The sequence below is a fragment of the Meles meles genome, chromosome 4 (genome assembly GCF_922984935.1).
Source record: "Meles meles chromosome 4, mMelMel3.1 paternal haplotype, whole genome shotgun sequence".
Lineage (NCBI taxonomy): Eukaryota > Metazoa > Chordata > Mammalia > Carnivora > Mustelidae > Meles > Meles meles.
Window position 1 is genome coordinate 12,937,823 of NC_060069.1, and position 16,571 is coordinate 12,954,393.

At 34.0% G+C, this 16,571-nt stretch overlaps 1 protein-coding gene and 1 pseudogene across 3 annotated transcripts in view; both read right to left on the bottom strand.

The window, feature by feature from the left end:
• TBC1D5 (TBC1 domain family member 5) overlaps positions 1-16,571 on the bottom strand; it is a 579,401-nt gene that overhangs the window by 267,783 nt on the left and 295,047 nt on the right. For all 3 annotated transcript variants that reach the window (XM_046002325.1, XM_046002328.1, XM_046002327.1), the window contains one exon: positions 8,826-8,892. In XM_046002325.1, the coding sequence (XP_045858281.1) occupies positions 8,826-8,892 (67 nt within the window). The remainder of the gene's footprint in view (positions 1-8,825; positions 8,893-16,571) is intronic.
• On the bottom strand, positions 13,854-14,744 carry LOC123939754 (annotated as a pseudogene).

A 16,571-nucleotide genomic window follows, 5' to 3' on the forward strand; every position in this document is an offset into this window, starting at 1 on the left:
GACACCAGTTAGAATGGCCAAAATTAGCAAGACAGGAAACAGCGTGTGTTGGAGAGGTTGTGGAGAAAGGGGAACCCTCTTACACTGTTGGTGGGAATGCAAGTTGGTGCAGCCACTCTGGAGAATATTGTGGAGATTCCTCAAGAAATTAAAAATAGAGCTTCCCTATGACCCTGCAATTGCACTGCTGGGTATTTACCCCAAAGATACAGATGTAGTGAAAAGAAGGGCCATCTGTACCCCAATGTTTATAGCAGCAATGGCCACGGTCGCCAAACTGTGGAAAGAACCAAGATGCCCCTCAAGGACGAATGGATAAGGAAGATGTGGTCCATATACACAATGGAGTATTATGCCTCCATCAGAAAGGATGAATACCCAACTTTTGTAGCAACATGGACGGGACTGGAAGAGATTATGCTGAGCGAAATAAGTCAAGCAGAGAGAGTCAAGTATCATATGGTCTCACTTATTTGTGGAGCATAACAAAGAACACGGTGGACATGGGGAGATGGAGAGGAGAGGGAGTTGAGGGAAACTGGAACGGGAGATGAACCATGAGAGACTATGGACTCTGAAAAACAACCAGAGGGTTTTGAAGGGGCGGGGGTGGGGGGGTGGGAGGTTGAGGAACCAGGTGGTGGGTAATAGGGAGGGCACGCACGTACTGCATGGAGCACTGGGTATGGTGCAAAAACAATGAACACTGTTACACTAAAAATAAAGAAATAAAAAATAAATAAATAAAATAAAAATTTTTTAAAAATGCAGCAAACACTGATTAAAAAAAAAAAAAAGAGAGTATTACTAACCACGGCCACCTCTTCCCCAGAAGGCAAGGTAATCTGATACAGAAAATAGGCAGATACTGAATATCAACCTCTATTAAAATATTCTGTAAAAATTCCACCTTTAAACTGTATCTTTGTTTGTCAAATCAAAAATCAGTAATCAACCTTATGTAGAGCTAACTATATAACTACAAAGCACACCCATAAGTAAATAAATAAGCAAGGTATTTGTAAAATGTTTAAAAAGATTTATAACTTTCTACTTTTAAACCATTCTTCTTTGTATTATTTTCTCAAATTATAGATCCAGTAATACACCTCAACATTACTGACCAAATATTTAAATTGACATTGTCCATTTCGCTTCCCCACTTAAAAAGTACAGCATGCTAATATATACTACAAATAGTGACCCATGGGGCTGACAGGGGGTGCATTTCAACTGGGGACTCCAGGAAAAAACAGAAGTGTGTTCAGGGGAAGGGACTCTCAGTGATGACTGACTCAGAGCAGCTTATCCTCATATTTCAAATGTATGCCTGTCTTTTCATTGATAAACATTTACACAGCCTTGCATGATTGGAGCTTGCAGCTGACTATGTAAATAAACAAATACGAAAAAAAAATTTTCCCCTAGAGTCAGGCTACAGATAATAAAAAGGGCTTGAAGGGGCTTCTGAAGCAAAGGAACGCAAACTAATGTGTATGCTCAACTCAGTTTGGGTTATGTTAATGTAAGGCTGTAAATGCAAACAAGCCAGTTAGTTAAATGGAAGGTAACATTTTCAGGGCCTTATTGGATCAATAACTAGTTCAGACAGTTGTATATCACAGAAAAGGATAGACATTGACCAGTTCCACTATCATAAAAAAATAATAAAGTTACTTCAAGAAGATATATTCATCATTCAAGTGTGATTTTTCCCCGCTTCTTTCAAATATGGCTTCACTTTGTAGACATGAATTAAGGTATTATTTTGATTTTGGTTTCTGGATAATGCAACGGTTACATACATATTTTGTGCTTTCTGAAATTATCATTTAACTATAAAGGTTGTTGTGCTAGGTCAACAAATATGAAAGCAAGAAATAAGGAAATTTGATACTGAGATTGTGAGGCTAAATAAGTGTGGATTTTATAAACATTCTTCCTATATAATCTATAGATAACTGTAGATATTTATAAATTTCATCTTTTATAGATAACTGCAGGTGTAATCCTTAAATACTCATTTACTGCCAGTTTAGGACTGCAGAGGATTTTAAAAATACTTTCTTGAGACAAAGGACAACTTAAATAGATGAAAAGTTGATTAAAACTTAAAGGAAATTTCATGAGCACCTGAGTGGCTCAGTGGGTTAAGTGTCTGACTTTGGCTTAGGTCATGATCTCAGGGTCCTGGGATCAAGCCCCACATCCGGCTCCCTGCTCAGCAGGGAGTCTGCGTCTCCTCCCTCTCTAGATGCCCCTGCCTGTCCCCTGCTCCTTCTCTCTCAAATAAATAACTACAATCTTTAAAAAAAGAAAGAAAGAAAGAGAGAAAGAGAGAAAAGCAATGATCTAAGAATCGGGGGAAAAAACCTTTCTCATCTACTTACGAAGCACTGATAGCCTAGAAAAATAAAATGTCAAGGGCTTAGGAACTTAAAACTACTGGGTGGTAGAAGAGTGGGATGGAAATTCAGGTTAGTCTCTATTATCTTTAGTATATGCTGTGAACTGAACGTCTCACTTCGCCCAAATTCATATGTTGAACCCCAACAGCCAGTGTGATGGGTGTTCGGGGGTGGGCCCTCATGAATGGAACTAGTGCCTCAGAGAGCTCTCTAACCCCGCTGCTTTGTGAGAGCACTGTGAAAAGACAGAACCAGGAGCAGACTTTTACTGGACACCACATTTGGCAGCACCTTAATCTTGAACTTCCCAGCCTCTAGAATTATGAGAAATAAATTTCTAGAATTATGAGAAATAAATTTAAATAAAATTATGAGAAATAAATATCACCTAGCCTGTGATATTGGTTATAGCAGCTTGAACAGACTAAAAGTGTAACATTCAGCAATTAAACTGATACTGAATCCATATTCTTAAATATAACAGAGTAACAAACATATCACTCTAAGAGTGTAACCAGAACCCAGATTTCTAAATATTAAATCCAAAGTATGCTTTTGCTCTATGATCTCTACTAATATTTTAAATCACTATTTCATGGTTGTTTCAAGACACATATGACCCACTTACATACAAATGGGACAAAAAAGGTATTATACTAGAAATAAATGTAAATGACAGAAGGATATTTGCCACATTCTCTCAAATTACTGATTACATATAAATAGCACACATAAAAATATTTATGATAAATAAATATTGAATAAATAAAAATAATTAAAAATTAAAAAAATTAAAAACTTTTAAAAATAAATAAATAAAACTATGAGACTACTTTTTAAACTTTACTCAATGACTAAATAGTGTTCAAATAAATGTATTTTTATTATTCAGGAAAAGAATTTACTTTGGAGTGAAAAAGCCAAACCAGCTACAATTTCTTTAAAAACGTTTTATCAACTTCAAAACAACCTTTAACTCTGTGGGCTACAGAACACACAATATTGATAAAGAGAGGCAACCTCAGAAGCTCAGATCAATATTAAGAAATTACAGGGGCGACTGCGTGGCTCAGTGGGTTAAATCCTTTGCCTTCGGCTCAGGTCATGATCCCAGGCTCCTGGGATCGAGCCCCGCATTGGGCTTTCTGTTCCGCAGGGAGCCTGCTTCCTCCTCTCTCTCTGCCTGCCTTTCTGCCTAGTTGTGATTTCTCTCTGTCAAATAAATAAAATATTTAAAAAAAAGAAACTATAAATATTAAATTTTATTTTAAATATAAATTTTATTTTCTTTTTATTCCTTTTTAAGGAAAGAAAATAAAGAATATAAAGGGGGGAAGTTCCCTTTATTTCTGCAACAAATGTTCTTTTAAAATATGAAATATGTTATTTCTTAAAAGGAAAAAACAGGAAGCTAAAAAGAATGGGTAGTTCTTTAACTAATGTGTACTTCATATTTATTTGAGGTCTTCATAAATATTTCAAGTCTCAAGTCATTCTACCATCCCAGTTGTAAGATTTACTAATTCAAAAGACATTCTAAGTATTTTGCAATCCTTTCTGCATCCACTACCTTTTTAAAAAAAATGCAACACCAAGGTTTCTAACTATTACAATCTTTGTTTATTGGTGATGAGTTATAACAGACCATTGGCTATTACTATTTTGAACTGTGTCTCCTGGAGTCAACATTTCATTTATACACTATTATTTGAAAATTATCCAACTGTCAAAATTCACAAGATAATACATTTTTCCTAATGGCAGAGCTTGGGAAAATATACCCGGCAATGGTACCATGTGAAATTAAATTGTAGAAGTAATTAGGGTAGACTACATGATTTACTACCACATATCAGAATCTAGAAAATCACAGTTAACAAATTTATTTTAAAATGATCTACAATGACTTATTTTCTATCCTATGACATTTATACAACACACCAAGATAATGTCTGAAAATTAAGCAATATTCTGGGTTTCCCCAAGAATGCCAATAACTTACTTGTCTGGGTCTTCTCTAACTAAACTGACTATTTAAGCAATGTATTTTAACATGGATTTGTTACTACATAAACACTACCTAAATCTCAAATGAGGCAATTCTAAATCTTTATATTCTAAATCAAAAATGAGGCAAAAATGAAGTTATTTTCTATTTTGGGAATCATAACATTATATGTGAAAAAAGCATTACACGGATTAAAAAACCATACAGACTTCTATGAACTTTTGTGGAAAGGTATAATTTGACCAATAAAGATATTTAGAAACATAGGGTAAAAAAGGGAAAGTTTAAAAATGTTCACCTTCAATTTATTTCATAGGTCACTGTTATACCATCTAATAAGATAATTAAAAACATGCAAGCAGCTGGTACTACAGCTAAACAGATTAATGTAATAGTCTGTAGTCATATGTGCTGGCAAGGGGCTCGCCTCTTTGGAGAGGAGAAGGTCAGCTGCCCTTGGGAACGGAGGAGGGTGGTGGGGAGAGAATATTCCTTCTACCATGCGGCCTTGTGCTACAGTCACTAACTTAATAATCTACTGCAAACTGCTAACCACTATTCTTCTTTCATACCCAGCAAGGGTCTCTCAGTTTTAATGTTTAAATAAGAAATACAGAAGGCTCATATAAACTGACAGAGAACACTGGTCTTTAAAAATCACAAGATCTACTGCATAAACCAATAACTTCTCAAGTCTTATAAATTTTCCATTTTAACACATCATCTGCAAATTAGTTGGGAGACATATAACTGAATTTTAACAAGAAGTTCTAAAACAAGATCTAATCTATTATCTAGGCACCGTATAATATTCCTACTGGTGCCTTAGTTGTTAAATTCAGCTGCACTCCACTGGAATCAATGAAGCAAAACCACAAAAGACACAAATCCACGTAAAACCTCCTGGCCAATGAAAAACAAATCTATGAACATTAGGCATATAGTACTACCGTGTTACAATCTGATCGACTGTCAATTTCAGAATTTGTCAAAATTCCAAAAATCCACGTCTGAACTTATACAAAGAATAAAAAAATCTTCCTTATATCATTGCTATGTGTACAAATTTGCTTTTGTAGCAAATTTTGAAGGCAATTGGAATACTGTTTCAGATTGAGAGTTTCAAGCCTCAGGTTAAGCTTGTTCTTAGCTCCTTTTCTCCAAACAGACAAAAGATATTGTCCTGTAAGTCACACATCCTTTTTTACCTTCCTTGCAGTGTCTCTGTATCAGGGCACTGCAAAAAATTCTCAATACCAGGAGGAGGTTACCAATGATGACGATGATGATGATGATGCCACAGACAAGAAGATAAACGCAGCTACTATTTACTCAGCATTTACCACATGACACTATCCCATCAACTCCTCCTTCTTACCCCCACTCTAATGGTGAGGAAGCTGAGGCTAAGACTTGTCCAAGTTTCCCAAGTATTTGCAGTCAGGATCTGAACCATCTCACCATATATTTAGGCATTATTAACAAATGAAAAACAAAACAACAACAATCAGTGACTCTGCCCTCTTGAAAGTGACAACCCAAGACCACAATAAGACAAACACATAATGGGAAGAAGAGTACAGACTTGGGTGACCAATTCAAGACTGAATTCAAGTTAATAAAACCTCCACATACACTATAAAAGTGTACATGTATTGGAGGGTTAAATGAAGGCTAAGGCAACAAAGTTGCCAATTTATATGAAAGAATTAATTCCAGAAAGAATTAATAAACGCAATGGGTTTGCAATTGGATTTTCAAAAGGCTTTATTTTCTACGTTTCATCAGTCTTTACAAGAGTTGTGAGGAGGAAGCAGGTGTTAGACATTAGAATGTCCGTCTTACAAGATGACAAACTAAGGCTAATCATTATCCTGGACAGAAGTATACAGAACTTGAATATGATGGTACTAGGCTGGCAGCCAGAACTATCTGACTGTGAAGAAAGGTCAGGATTTCTGAACCAGTTTAAATACGACAAAGGCAGAACTCTTAGGCTAAAGGAGCTTTGAGGGTTAACAGTCACATTTTTCTAATAATTTATGTAAAGTTTAAAACAGTAATGATAGCAACAGAAAAATAATTTTCATTTTCAAAAGGGAATTTTACTGACAATTCTGTTGCATTTTAGAGTGATCACACAACAATTCCTAGGTTTTATCAGTTAACCTTAATATGAAAATATACCCCAGAGCTATGCTTCTATGAATTCTGCATTTAACCCAAGTGTCAAATTCACAAGTAAGCTCATTATATTGTAAGAGCTATTGCCTGCTGAGTAGAAAAATATTCATTTCACACCTTAAATACTATAATACTATTTAATAACAGCACTGGCCTGCCAACTATTAAAAGCTCGTTTTTATATATTGTACTACCTGAGCTTTTTATCTTGCCTTTTTAATTACAACAATAAATTAATATCCTAACATTACAACACTGACAGGCATTGATTAAAATTATATTAGTTAACAACATTAGTATTTATTGTGCAAAGTTGCATTAGGAGTTCATTTTCAAAGTACAATTATCATTCAATAATACTAAAACATTTTAATCTTCAAACTATTCAAGAATAAAATAAACTACAAGATAATACTGTGCCTTCACATTAACACATTTCTTTTAACTTTATATTATGTCCATTATTTACTATAATTGGCTAAGCTACAAATATAACTATAAAATTTAACTCACCAAGAAAATATATACGTATATGGATTTTCCTTCCTTTTAAATACATTCCTATTTTCCTTTTGTCTTAGCTATTTTTATTGTATTTATATCTAGCAATGATACTAACAACATAGATTTCACATATATTATCATATTAACATTCCTCACTTACATGCCAAATCATGAATGTTTAACTATCTTTTATATTCACTTCAGCACTAAAAGAAGGATTTGAAGAATTCTAACATTTATAAGGTAGGATGAGAACACTGAAAATATAATGACAACATACGAGCTTTACTGCTGTGATAATACCCTTCTAGAACACCATGGGAACATAAGCCTTTTGTAGTATCTGTGACACTTGAACGACTGATTATTTATACAGACCCCAACTGATATAAAATAAAGATGTCAAGTGTTTCAATTACCATCTCATTTTTGGAATTCATGAACAAATTGTAAAAAACTTTCTCATTTACCACACTCTTATTAAGTGCTTCCTTCCTGTATACAAGGCCCAATTCTAGATATTAAAAGCTTGCCTGGAATATGAAAAGACAAATGACACAGTTCCAATTAGGGACATACAATAGGTTTTCAAATAAAAATATAAAGATTCCAATCATAAACTCCATATTTATTACATAAAAGAAGGAGTTACAGCTTAACATTCAAGTGAGTTTCCAAGTGCACAGTGGTTCTTGTGTGTATTGTATTGAGTCACTGTAAAAGAGTCAGGACTAATTTACCATCAGGACAGTGTACTCGAAGTATTTCTTTAAGAATCTGCACTGCTGGGGGTGCCTGGGTGGCTCAGTGGGTTAAAGCCTCTGCCTTCCGCTCAGGTCATGATCTCAGGGTCTGGGATCGAGCCCCGCATCGGGCTCTCTGCTCCACGGGGAGCCTGCTTCCTCCTCTCTCTCTGCCTGCTTGTGATTTCTCTCTGTCAAATAAATAAAATATTAAAAAAAAAAAAAAAAGAATCTGCACTGCTACCTACAATGCCTAAATGTATTATTATTGAATCTGGACCCTTCCTCCTTAAAATAAAACAACCTAGTTTTTATATTACACTGGTTAAGTATATGAATATTCAAATATTACTGGAAATAATATAATCTTTCTTCTTCCTAGGTTTCCCTGTTATGAAGGCACAAAATCCATAAACATTTACTCAAGGAAATTAAGTTATAAGGAGAATATTACCAAAATACCAGAGAAGATACATGTTTTCTTAACCAGCATATCCTTTAAAAAAAAATCACTAATTGAGATGTAACTGCCCCATTTGCTGAAGAACCAAATGGGATATAAACAAACAGCACTTGATGTCACCACGGGTTACATTTCACATTCTCTTATCTTAGACACTCATAAGGAATATATTCTGTTTTAAAAGGAAACTTAAACAAACGGAAGCCTTCAGTAAGGTAACAGATACACTGCAAAAACAAAATAGAAAATGGATTATAATGGAGCTTAATACTACATGTGCATTCATACCAATTATACACTAACAACTGATGTCTACAATAAGGCCATTTACTTTAGAACCTAAAAAGTTGCACTGTTCATTATAGTCTGCAGAACAATCACATATCACAATATTCTTTACATTTGACTTATTTTTAAAGCACAGGGAACACTTCTTACTACTCTAAGATTGGATCCTGAAACATTAGGTCTCTTGTATATTATCTTATAATAATATGTATGTATTCATCACCTACCTATAGGAATTAAAAGTCCCATCAGAATCTAAAGTAGAACTTCTTCTTCCATTTTTATTTGAATCTCCTGGAAAAAAAATTAAAAACACTGAAATAATGAAGATTATGAAACTGAATATTTTAGTTGAAAAGCTGCTGTGTGACAGCTCTATGCAGTATATTGGGTCCAAAACCATTACCCCTTTACCCCTAACCCCCAAATATCTCTTGTAATCAGAGGTCCTTATGCAAAAAATTTATTTCGATGCTAAAATATAAATACCACCATTCCTAAATTGGATAGAAATACTATCAAAATAACTGCTAACAGAACAAATGAAGCACAGTACATTTATTTTTTAATGAATCATAATCAACACCAAAATTTATTAACCATTTAATCATACATTAGTGTTTATAAAAAAAAGGGCAACTCTTTGTTAGTGACCAAGTCACCTGTCCTGACCAATGGTACAGCCAAAAGAGAGCAACAGACAGGGAACCTGGGATGTGTCCCAGTCCCCAGCTCTCCATGGCCGAGGAATTTGGTAAGCAGAGGTAAAAGAGAAAGCAGGCTTCGGAGGTGGTGAATGCATTCCAACGAAATTTTCATACACCTTAATATTGTCCCTAAAACTTTATGTTCTAACTGTGGGCAAGAGTTCAGCAACTTTAAAAAAAAATGGAAAAACAATGCTGAAAGTTATTTCTGCATCATATGGTAATATCAAACATTTTAGGAAAAAAAAATCCCACTCAAGAAACTGTTATATTCATAGTATCAAACTTAGAACAAATTCATACCTATTAGTTTAAAGATTATAGAATAAAAATAAATGTGCTAAAGAAGTTTAAAATATGCTTACCAATGCCACAGTATAAAATATATATGCTTATTGATAGAAATATAATTTTAGTAGTTTAATTTTAAAATATATACTTTAAAGTACGGTTTTTATGAAACCATAGTATACTACTATTAAATAGACCATTTATTCTTAGAAATGAATTAAAAAGACCAGATTCTGATTACATTTTATACTTTTAATTCTTGTAATGTAACTATCAAACATCAGGTTATATTCATTTTTATGATATTTAAAGCTTAATAATTTAATGATTTATCCATTTTAATTTATACTTTTAATCCACTTTGAACAATCTAAGGTGCCACTGGAGATCATCACAGTGGTCCCGGTTAAGTCAAATAGTAATTACAGAGCTTTCACTTTAAAGATGAGATTATTTTTAATTATTGAGTACAGTACTTAAGGTACCATACTTATATAATTATGGTACTCATTAAATGGTTATTGAAAGCTGAAATGTAATTTTAATGACAGCTACCTATTTTTCTTTGCACATTTTATAGTTGACAGATTAGTCAAGAATGTTGGTTCCTTTCAAAATCTTTACAGCTGTGCCAAAGTGTTTAGGAGGACAAGAACTGGACTGAGTCCACTTACTTTTTTTTTTTCTGTGTTCCAAAATTCATTGTTTATGCACCACACCCAGTGCTCCATGCTATTCTTTTTTTAAAATGCACTTCAGGTTTTTTTTTTTTTTTTCATTAAACAAAAATCCTAAAATGGATTACAGCATTCAAAACTATTGCCAAATTTTATAGAAGAAAATTATCCAAAACCACTTAAATGTTTAAGATCAATTTAGCTGGGCATATTTTGTTAGTTCTTTGAAAACATGGATACTGTAAGATCACTCTTAGAACATACTTTATTTTCTTAAAAAATTAAATGGTATTATAATAAATAAACTAAAAGGATTTAAAGAAAATTACTCTGTTTCTTACTAAATGAAAATTTCTTACAACACATGTTATTTAACAGCTTGCAGACATTTCCTGTGAAACATTCTATAATCAGCATAAAATAAGTAACTATATCATACATTTAAAATATGAGCCTTCTTTCTCTTTAAAACTAAAGATTATAATTACTTAAATACAGAAGATCTCACCAATAGAATATTTCTTCCCTTCTGCTGATATTTACCAGATCAAATATAAAATCCTTCAAATAATTAAGAGACTTTCAGCTTTTTAAACTAGGTTTTGCCATTGTAATATATTACAAAGGTTTTCTTCATCTTATACGTGTTTCAAAATGAGCATATCACATTAAATGTAACCTTCGAAGGATGGGAATAAGGAAAAAAAAGCAGGTTTTCTTTTTTAAAAACATACCAAATAAGGAGTACAAATATTTTTCTAAATAGTATTAGAGAAAAGATTTCAGAGTTTGCTATATGGGGAAAAGGCAATAAAGTTTTGAAGTGGGAAAAACTGCTTTGTTCCTTCAAACCTCTAGTTGAAATTAATTATAGCAAATGTTTATGAAAACATCTGTTCCTAACAGTTATAAATTCTTAATTTTAGTATGGACAATTCCAGATTCTTATTCTGGAAGGAAATTGTCTGACAATTGAAAGATTTACAAAAGAACAGGCAGAATTTGTAATTCTGGAAAACGGTATATACAGTGTGTATATCCTGCAGAGATTTTCATTTGTGTGAAGCATTTGGAGTGGCTTGAAACTGGTAACTAGGAGAAATCAAAGACAAACAGAGACTTAAGGTGTTATACAACAAAAACATACTTGTAATAGAAGGAAACATAAACCAAGAATTATAAATAAGTGCTACTTTACTATGAACCTAATTCGGAGCAAGTATAATAAACTAAGTACTAATTTTATCAGGGATTTTAGTAAGTCTAATGCCAATACAATCATGGATACATGTAGTGTTCCCCAAAAATAACAACAGAGGGTGCAAGAGAGTTTAATATGATGTTTTTAGTTGCTGTTCTGATTCTTGTACTAAGTTGCCATAACTGTAACAAGGATGTAACGGTTGCTTTCAGATCTCTTTCCCCTCTTCTCTTTCTCTCTCTCTCTCATATACACACATACAAATACACATACAAGCACAGGTACATTATTAGAGAAATCTTGCACAAAGACCTTTAAATGATCGGACAGCACGAATACTTAAAACGTGCTTTAAGATAACAGATCACCTTTCAGTTGCTTGAAAAGTCACTTAATTTTTAAAATGCAATTGTAATTTTAAAAGTATTTCAGTATTTAATGTAAATTAACCAATAAGATAATCTAGATATACTTATTGAGGAAATTTTAATAAATTACATACATCATGTATGTTGCTATGTGTATGTATATTATACAACATATATTCACAGGGACAGTTCATCAATTATTTGTGACAATTACAATGTGAAATTTACATAACAGACTAATTTCTCATTGTAAATTAATTCATTTTGTAAAATGAATTCCTAGCACTCACAATGAAAATAAGTTGACTGATTTGAAAAAAATACCTCTGTAGCCGAATTATTTTAAATGAGGATAGACAGAGCATATATTTTCCATTATTAATTTCTAACATACGTAGATCTAACTTATTAAGCAAATAATGTGTATAATGGTGACTTAAATCTCAAAACAAGATAAATTCCAGATTCTTTTTTAACTTTTATTGCAGTCGTGTTTAGCTAAGGGCATTTATAATATCTATGTACTGTTGAAAATCATGCTAAATGAAGATTTACAAAGGACTTTGATAGTGCTTTTTATGTAAAAACATCTCTTTCATGAAGGTAGAACCAGACATTTTAAACTATTTTTTTTTAAGATTTTATTTATTTATTTGACAGAGAGAGATCATAAGCAGGCAGAGAGGCAGGCAGAGAGAGAGGAGGAAGCAGGCTCCCTGCAGAGCAAAGAGCCTGATGTGGGGCTCAATCCCAGGACCCTGGGAGCATTGCCTGAGCCGAAGGCAGAAGCTTTAACTCACTGAGCCACCCAGGCGCCCCTAAACTACTTTAGATTAAAACTACCAAAGTAATGCTATAAACAAACACATCTACTCAACTGGGCCCTCAGTTTACATCTCAACAACATTAAGTTTTAGAAGATCACATCATACTAGGTATGAATTCTAAAAAGTATTACATAATTTAAAATATAAGGTTTATTTCTATAAATTGTTAGAGAAACGTCACCAAGTGTGTGCAATGAATATTTAATAGTAAGAGTGGAAAAAAGATTTGCTTTAAACTAAGTTGAAAACAAACCTATGGACAGTTATTTAGTTGAGATAGGTTAATATGCCATAAATAGTGTAGAGACCTGAAACCTTTTAAATGAACATTACTACTGAAATGTTTTTTATTAGATTTAAATCCCATTCAAAGAAAATGCTTAAAAAAATCAATAAATTAAGTATATTCAAGTGCTGACATAGTAAGGCAAAGTATAATGACTCAGCATTGTCTATGAAGAGAGTAGACACTAAGGACATTATCTCAACAGAGAGACAACAGTCTCTCTATACTAATTTATGTATGCTAAATATCCCCAGTGCTCAAGTAAACACTAGATTTGTCTATTTAATAATATTCCATTTTCTCTATTATTATTATCTACATTCTAATGATTTAATGGCCATAACTAATTCTTGACATCATATTTAGAAGTTACTTTATTTTTTATCTCCAAAAATGTTTACAAGCATGATCAAAACCATTTTTTGAATAACTACAGAATTTCTAAACATGAAAGAACGTCAGTGGCTCTACCTTATAACCAAATATTTGCAAATGAATGGACAGCTTTATTGCCAGTCTTCCTTTTATCAAAAACAATACACATTTATTGGTTCCATGTGAAGCTGTGACCATTGCTTTGACTGGGAATGAGTCCTTACTGCAATTAAGTATAAAAAATATCTTCCATAATTAGAATGTGACTTGTATTACTGAGTAAAGAGTTGATTAAAATCCTCAAAGAGTTAGGTTTTTGTTTTTTAAAAATATTCCTTTTATACACTACAAAGAAATAATTCGTACTTTGGCTATTTAAATCACTACATGACATAGCAATGGTAGTCCCCAAAGGTCCTCCCTTCACATAATCACAAACACAGACCCTCTTCTGGAGTGTACACTTTGCGGTAGGCTCTGAAGACTTGGGCCTCCAAGTATTTGCACTGGTTTAAAAACAGTACTAGTAGTCATTACACATGTCGCCTTCACACAGGTATGGCAGTCTGGTGAAAGCTCTGGTAACAAAACCAGCTTTTCTGAAAACTTCAAGCAAGCTACTGACTTGTTCTTCCCAATTCTATCTCTTGGTTTCTAAAATTTCTGAAGGTTCTTGCCACTTGCCACCTATGTTTTCCACATAGGGATGAAAGCGTAAAACCAGAACAAGGATGACCCTGTCTCTCATTGTCTCTAAGACATTTCTGGTGTCTTTCAACACAGTCAGGAGCTATCCAGCACATTTAAGCAACTTATATCATAGTGGAACCCTGTATTCTGCTATTCATTTATACCAAGCACTTTGTATTTCTTCTTCTGAAGCTGCCATATCATAGTTTCAGAGAACTCAGTGGCATATATTTCTTCAAAATGAGGGTTCATGATTTTTCTGACTTCATCTCCAGCACCTAAATCTATAGGCTTTCCAATCTGGATTAATAATGTAGTCTCTGAAACTGACTGGTGAAAATGCAAACATTGAGCCTCCTCCTAGCAACCCAGAGATAGATATTCTAGACATAAACAGCCTAAAAACAGATGACCCAAGAGTGACATAACTGGACAAATAGTCAGTCTGATTTCTCAATGCTGTTAAGAACATCTGTGTTCCCTGATTAAGGTAACTCTAAACAAAGAGAGCCTGGAGTGATTCACATTTTTCTCTGTTGCACACCTACTACTTACTGGTGGTTCTCCTTCGTACTGGTCTCAGCCCTGCCAGCCTGTCAGGGCCACTTCTCATGTTCACATACATGGAGTGGAGAGGCAGCCTCCACAGCACCCACATCCTCCACGCAAGGCAAACAGACGCCAGGCTCAGGCACAGCCTGCCCACATTTTCACCAAGGGCCATGTCCACTTACTTGGATCACCGCCAGTGTTGGGATGAGGAGGAAGAGGTTAGATTAGAGCTCAGATTAAAGCTCAGATTAGAGCTACTACACTGAACTTGCCCATCCAGCCCCTTCAGGGCCAAGACAGGGGGTCAAAATTATTATTTTAAATAATATAAAGTCAGATGTAAAAAACAAATACATAGAAACTTTTAAATAAATAATATTTCAAATGGATAATTTTAAGAAGATAGTATCTTTGTTATTCCTATTAAATCATTAATAGAATAATTTTCAAGAAGAAAGCAGAGTGGTATCAGTGGAGTGGCAGGCTATACAACTCCAAACTCTCACCTTCCCAAAGAAACACTGAAAACAAGCAGTAAGTGTCAGAACCAACTTTGCAGTGATTCTGGAAGACAATCCAAGATTTACAAAAACCAAATGAACAATGAATGAAGAAAGAGACTTCTTGAAGGCTTTGTGGTATTGTTACTTGCCCTTACCCTACTCCCACCCAAATAAATAAATAAAATAAATTTTATTTATTTATTTGACAGAGAGAGATCACAAGTGGGCAGAGAGGCAGGCAGAGAGAGAGGAGGAAGCAGGCTCCCTGCTGAGCAGAGAGCCCAATGCGGGGCTCGATCCCAAGACTCTGGGATCACGACCTGAGCCAAAGGCAGAGGCTTTCACCCACTGAGCCACCCAGGCGCCCCGGTACACACCAGTCTTAAAGACAGATGCAGTTTCCAGTGTGGGAGACCAGTAGTTGGTTCTGGAGGGAGCAAAGTAAAGGAGACCACATTTGCAAAATATTATGTAACCCTCTTCTAACTTACTTAGGAGCTACCTGAAGGACTAACAGAGAACATTCATCTCTTTTTTGTGTAATTCAAAAAGAGTGGGAGGCAATGCTCTTGAACACACTGCAAGCTAAATTAGGAACAGGCAGATGCATAGGGCGAAGTTTACAACTAAAACATTAAAAAGACCACCTAATGCCTGGGAGCAAGAGTTGGTGAGAGTTTCCTTGGGAAATGAAGACTTTTAAAAGCACCCATGTATACTGGAAAACGTACATGCCCAGTGCAAGCAGAAGATCAAAACCTTCCACCTGAAGCTGATCACTAAGATGAATGCAAGCGTGGCTAAATGATAAAGGACTGCTGTGGCTCAGAACCAATCTGTAAACAGAAGTTTTAGTTTTTTTGCTTGGTTCTTGTTCTTTTTTTTAAGCTCCTGGCTTTCAAAGAAATACCTGTTAAAACCCTAGCTGAACATAACCTAAGAAATAGAGTTCAGTATCTTCATATGCCAAAGAATAAATCTTGGCAGAAATTTAAAAAAAGATGGGGAAATAAGGGGCTAAAATGTTTAAGAAAACAGAAAATTAGCAAATATTAGGGGTAACTAAATTTCAAGAGTTACCAAATTATAATATTCAAATTATCAGTTCTCAACAATAAAAAAGAAAATCACAAAGCACATAATAAAAAATGGGAAGCAAGGCTCATTAAAAAATAAATAGATAAAAACTACCCTTGAGAAATCTAGAAATTGGGTTTATCTACGAAGATTTTGACATAACTATCTTAAGGAAGCTTAAAAAGCAAGAAGAAAACATGGAAAAAGAAAGGAAATTCTATAAATAAATGGATAAACAAAATGGGATTATCAATAAAAAGGTGAAAATTATAAAAGGAACAATTTGGGGGACTGAAAAATACAATACCTGAAATGAAAAATTCACTGAAGTGGTTCAACAACAGGTGTGAGCTGGCAAAAGAAAGAAATAGCAAATAAAGATAGGACAATTAAAATTATGGAGCCCAAGAAGCAAAAGG